The sequence below is a fragment of the Anopheles stephensi genome, unplaced genomic scaffold, assembly GCF_013141755.1.
Source record: "Anopheles stephensi strain Indian unplaced genomic scaffold, UCI_ANSTEP_V1.0 ucontig181, whole genome shotgun sequence".
Taxonomy (NCBI): domain Eukaryota; kingdom Metazoa; phylum Arthropoda; class Insecta; order Diptera; family Culicidae; genus Anopheles; species Anopheles stephensi.
The window spans coordinates 10630-15997 of NW_023405104.1; the positions used below are offsets into that span (position 1 = coordinate 10630).

Here is a 5368-nt window from a genome sequence, read left to right on the forward strand (position 1 = left end):
TCTCGGAGGGTTGTTAGGCCCGCTAGCTTCCGATTGCCCATTAGGTTTTGAAGCGCTATCAGCTCGGATTGGTTACGACCTTAGAGGCGTTCAGGCATAATCCAGCGGACGTAGCGTCATACCAAAGTCTGGTCGAACTAGTATTGAGCCAGTGGTCCGTACCTGTGGTTCCTCTCGTACTGCACAGGAGTTCCGTTACGATAGCACGTATTAGCACACACCAGTAGGGTAAAACTAACCTGTCTCACGACGGTCTAAACCCAGCTCACGTTCCCTTGAAAGGGTGAACAATCCTACGCTTGGGGAATTTTGCTTCACAATGATAGGAAGAGCCGACATCGAAGGATCAAAAAGTCACGTCGCTATGAACGCTTGGCGACCACAAGCCAGTTATCCCTGTGAGTGGCGATCGAGCAGCCGAACTGAACAGACGTGTTTATATGGTGCTCCGTGAGAAAAGTGTTTTCGAGGAAAATCAGTGAAAAATATAGTTAGGACAGTGATTTCACGTGTACGGCCCCCGATCCTGGTCCTACGCCTCCCAGCCGAATTTTTCCGGAAAATTCGGAAAATTGAGGGAGTTTTTCGCGAGATCGTTTTTCTCGAATAACTTGGTGAATTCTTATCGGATTTTAAAAAGTAATAGTGCAAAAGAAGCGCGCCGTCGGCCATCCTCAAAAAGCCGGAAATGATGGAGTACCGGAAGTGGTGACGTGGCAAAGTTTGCAGATTGAACAGTGAATAACTTATCCAGCTTAGGACCTACGTGGAAGCTGCCATATAGTGATTTAAACGTCTTAGTGAGAAGAACGTTTTGTGAAAGTTTGGTGTCGATCGCATGAAAACTGAGTGAAATACAGGGGGACAAAATTTTGTTCAAAAAAAGGACGCCGTTTTTCGCCTTCTCAAAATGGCGGCTTTTTGCCCCCCCTGACGCGAAAAAACCGTTAACGGTCGTTTGATTCCGGTTCTGGAAGTTAAGATCCGGACGGAACATCCCCCTTGCGGAGCACCCGGTGTTCGGACGGGTTGTGTCCGCCCTGGTTTCCTGGAGTTCCCGGCGGGCCCTCTGGCCGATTCTTGGCGTCCCGGGTGGCCAGTCCACCGATCCGGGCGTGCGACCCCTCCATCGACGCGTCTCGAGGAGGGGAATCCGGTAGTGGCAACCCCGCCCCCCACCACCCCCCACCAGCCACCCAGAGCGGAAAAACCACCCCCGGTGACGGTTTTCCCGAGTTTTCCCGGGGAAGGAGGGGAGATAGCGGTTCCGGTTCTTCGAGGGAGTTGTCCGGGCGGGTGCCCCCCACCCACCAAGCGGGAAAATCCAGCAGGTTTCCACCACCAGGGGGCGCCACAGCCGGAAAAGCGTGTTGCTGAGGAGTTTTCCGGGCCTACCGGGAAAACGGTGCGTCTCCCGATAGGGGTTTGTTTGGGGAGGGGTGTCCGATTTCAACGGAGAATACCCCCCGCAAGGGTTTTCCCCCACCCCCCCTGGAAAATAGTGTTTTTCCGGGCACCCACCGTTTCCCAACCATTCACCGTACCCCATCAAGTGGGGCATCAAACGACGCGGCTTGCAGAGACGAAGCCATCAAACCCGCTTCCGACCCCCTACCACCACCCATCACCCCCCCATAGCGGAAAAACCTCGTTTTTTACGGTTTTTTTCGAATTTCCCGAGGAAGGAGGGGATTGAGAGCGTCGAGACATACAGCAAAGTGGTGCGCATCAACATCGTGCACAAAACTGTCTTTGAACCGGAAGTGATCGGACGCCATTTGGGGAAGTTACGCCCGAAAAAGAGTTATTGGGGTTTCCCCAATTTTCCGGCCCCACTCCCGCATTCGACCCCTCCATCGACGCGGCGTGAAGAGAGGACATCGGGAAACAACATCCTTCCTGCCTACCTCCCACCACCACCCCCCCAGAGCGGAAAAACCCCGTTTTTAACGCTTTTCCGCAATTTTCCCGGGGTAGGAGGGGAGTTAGAGCGTCAGGTTCTTCAGCAAGGTAGTGCGCAGCAACAACGCGCACAAAAACGTCGTGGGACCAGAGGCGATCGGACTTCATTTGGGGGAGTTACGCCCGGAAAAGCGTCTCTTGGGTCTTCCAAATTTTCCGGCTGCACCCCAGCATCCGACCCCTCCATCGACGCGGCGTGAGAAGACATCACTAAACACAGCACCTTACCTGCCTACCACCCACCACCACCCCCCCAGAGCGAAAAAACCCGTTCTTCACGGTTTTCGCGAGAACTTGTCAAAGGGATTTTAACGACGGACGGTCATTCCCTCTGGCAAAGAATGGAGGGGCGAGTGCTGCGTTCCGGAGTGCGGTCGCTGTTAGCTCCCGGGAAGCGGTCGGACACCCCTTCCCCCTCTCCGGTGACACCACGGTCGGTCGGATCAGCGGAAGCTGTTGAAACATCGGAAGAGGAGGATGATGGTGCATTCTCCGATGCCTCCACCCTGGAGCAGACGGTGGTGGCGTCGCAGGAAGCAGAAGGGGAGACATCCACAACTGTGGTGATCCCTGACGGCGGAGAAGCGTCTGCGCAGGAGTTTCAGCACAAGATGCTGGAGACCCTCGCCAAGCGGGTGGAGACGCTAACAGAGGAGCTGCGACTCAGCCGGGAGCGCGAGGTTGCTCAAAGGTGCATGTTGGAAGCACTTCAGGAAGGAATGCGTTCGTTGACGGCACTACATTCCTCGGCACAGTCTGGTGGCCAGGGCAGCGCCAGAACGAAACGCAGCCGGCAACAACGCAACCGAGCGAAGAAGGCTTCGCAGCAACAGCAGCAGCAGCAGAAGCAGCAGCAGCAGCAGCAGCATCAGCAGAAGCAGCAGCAGAAGCAGCAGCAGCAGAAGCAGCAGCAGCAGCAGCAGCAGCAGAAGCAGCAGCAGCAGCAGCGTAGCCAGCCACAGCCGCAGCGACGGACGGTCGCAGTGTCGGCAATGGGCCAGCAGCAGCAGCAGCAGCAGCAGCAGCAGCAGCAGCAACCGCTACATCAGCAGCAGTGGCCACAACTCCAGCCACTGCAGCAGCAGATGACCTGGGCAACGGTCTTGAACGGTCGTAATAGCCGAGCGCAACGCCCGACTCAGCAGCAGCAGCAACCGCATCAGGAGCTATACCGGCCACCTCAGATGCGCCAGCAGCAGCAGCAGAGCCAGCAGCAACAACATCAGCAGCATCGTGCCCAGTCCAAGGGGCGTCCTGCACGACCCGATCGCATCGCGGTGGTCCCCGGTCCGGACAAAACCTGGACGGAGATGTACGTGAAGCTGCGCTCATCACAGGAGCTGCAAGACGTCAGGGCAGATATTGGGATGGGGCGTCGGACCGCGCAAGGTCATCTCATTGTCCCAATACGCAAGAATGTGGACAGCGCTGAGCTGGCTCGCCGGATCCAGCTGGCACTCGGCGAGGATGGCGTGGTCCGTGTGGTGACGGAGATGGGAGAGCTTCTCGTCACCAACATTGACTCTCTGGCCGAGAAGAGTGATGTGGAGCTCGCCATCAAGGAGAAGCTGGGAGCAGAGCCGGGAATCGCGCGTGTCGAGCTCTGGGAGCTCCGTGATGGCACGAAGCGAGCTCGAGTGCGGCTCCCACTAGCAAAGGCACGGCTTCTCATCGGGCAGAAGCTGACACTGTGCCAATGCGTCAGCGGCATCCGCGAAGTGCCGAAGAAGCCACTCGACCGTCAGCGTTGCTTCCGTTGTCTTCTGATGGGGCATCTGGCACGAAACTGTCGTGCCTCGTCTGACCGGTCGGGTCTGTGTTTGCAGTGTGGCGAAGAGGGCCACCGCATTAGCCAGTGCACTTCGGCAGCTAAGTGCATTGTCTGCCAGGGGCCCCATCGTGTGGGCCACTCATCGTGCCGCCAGAACCAGCATTCGCGGGCGTAATGCGGGTAATGCAGGTCAACCTGGGTGGTGGACGCATCGCTCAGGATCTGGCCCTGCAAACAGCCCGCACGAAGCGGGTCAACGTGCTGCTGCTGTCAGAGGTGTATCGGCCTCCGGCGGGCAGCGGAAACTGGGCGGTGGATTCGTCGGGGAGAGCAGCTGTGGTGGCAACCGGCCACCTTCCGATCCAGCGGGTGTGGCGCTGTGCCATGCCCGGGTTGGCTGCTGCGCAGATTGGAGGGGTGGTGTTCATCAGCTGCTACGCCCCTCCGCGACTCAACACCGGCGAGTTCGAGCAACTTCTGGAGGCGGTGGAGTTGGAGGCCCAACCCCACCCTCGTATCGTCCTGGCAGGCGATTTCAACGCCTGGAATGAGGAGTGGGGTAGTCAACGCACCACCCGGCGCGATGAAGAGCTGCTGGACACCATCAGGCAGCTCGGGCTTGTGGTTCTAAACCAAGGCTCAGTCCCGACGTTCGTGGGCAACGGAGTCGCCACTCCCAGTGTTGTGGATGTGTCTTTCGCTAGCGCATCCATCGCTCGTCCGGACACTTGGGAGGTGGCAGCGAACACCGCTTCGTGCCACTACACAGCGTCGGACCACCGGTACATCTTTTTCACCGTGGGGCCTCCAACTCCTGACCAGCAGCAGCGACGACAACAGCAGCAACACCAGCAGCAGCAGCAGCAGCAGCATCAGCAGCAGCAGCAGCAGCAGCAGCACCAGCAGCAGCAGCATCGTCATTCGAACGGGAGGCAGCAGCGACATCAGCAGCAGCATCATCAGCGCGGACAGGGGTCCTCTTCGTCATCCACCACTTTTCGGCACGCTGGCCGCAGATGGAAGACGACGCAGTTTTCGGCCGAGGCATTCGTAGTCGCACTCCAGACGGCTGGTTTCCCGGAGCGAGCCGTCAGCCAGGAGGGGATGGTCGACGCCATGCTAGATGCATGCGACGACACGATGGAGCGCGTCATCATGTCGCATCGTGACCTTTATCGAGACCTTTTCTGGTGGACTCCGGAGATTTTACGTCTTCGGGAGGAGTGTGCGGCTGTGCATGAGCGAATGCTTCGAACCACCGACCTGCAGGAGCGCAGCATCATGGCTGCTCATCATCGGTCGGCGAGGAGAGCCGTGGAGAAGGCTGTCCGTGCCAGCAAGCGAGCGCAGCTCGACGAGCTGATTCAACAGGCGGAAACCAACGAGTTTGGGGCCGGCTATCGGGTGGTCATGTCTCGTCTTCGTGGCTGCTTCGTGCCACCTGAGACAGACCGTGTCGTGTTGGAGCGGATAGCTAACGATCTGTTCCCGACACATCCGCCTGTTGACTGGTCGGAAGCCGAATCGTCCAGCGAAGACACCGAGGAGCAGAGATCACCGCTGACCCCTGTTACCGTAGGCGAGCTGCTGTCCATCGTGGGATCGATGGCGAACCGGAAAGCGCCTGGACTTGAC

The 5368-nt window shown here is 58.3% G+C and overlaps 1 protein-coding gene across 1 annotated transcript; it reads left to right on the forward strand.

Moving 5' to 3' along the window:
* The first annotated feature begins 3272 nt into the window (after positions 1 to 3272).
* LOC118515725 lies at positions 3273 to 3908 on the forward strand. The gene has a single exon (XM_036062052.1). The coding sequence runs from the start codon at positions 3273 to 3275 to the stop codon at positions 3906 to 3908; it is 636 nt and encodes a 211-aa protein (XP_035917945.1).
* Positions 3909 to 5368: the final 1460 nt, after the last annotated feature.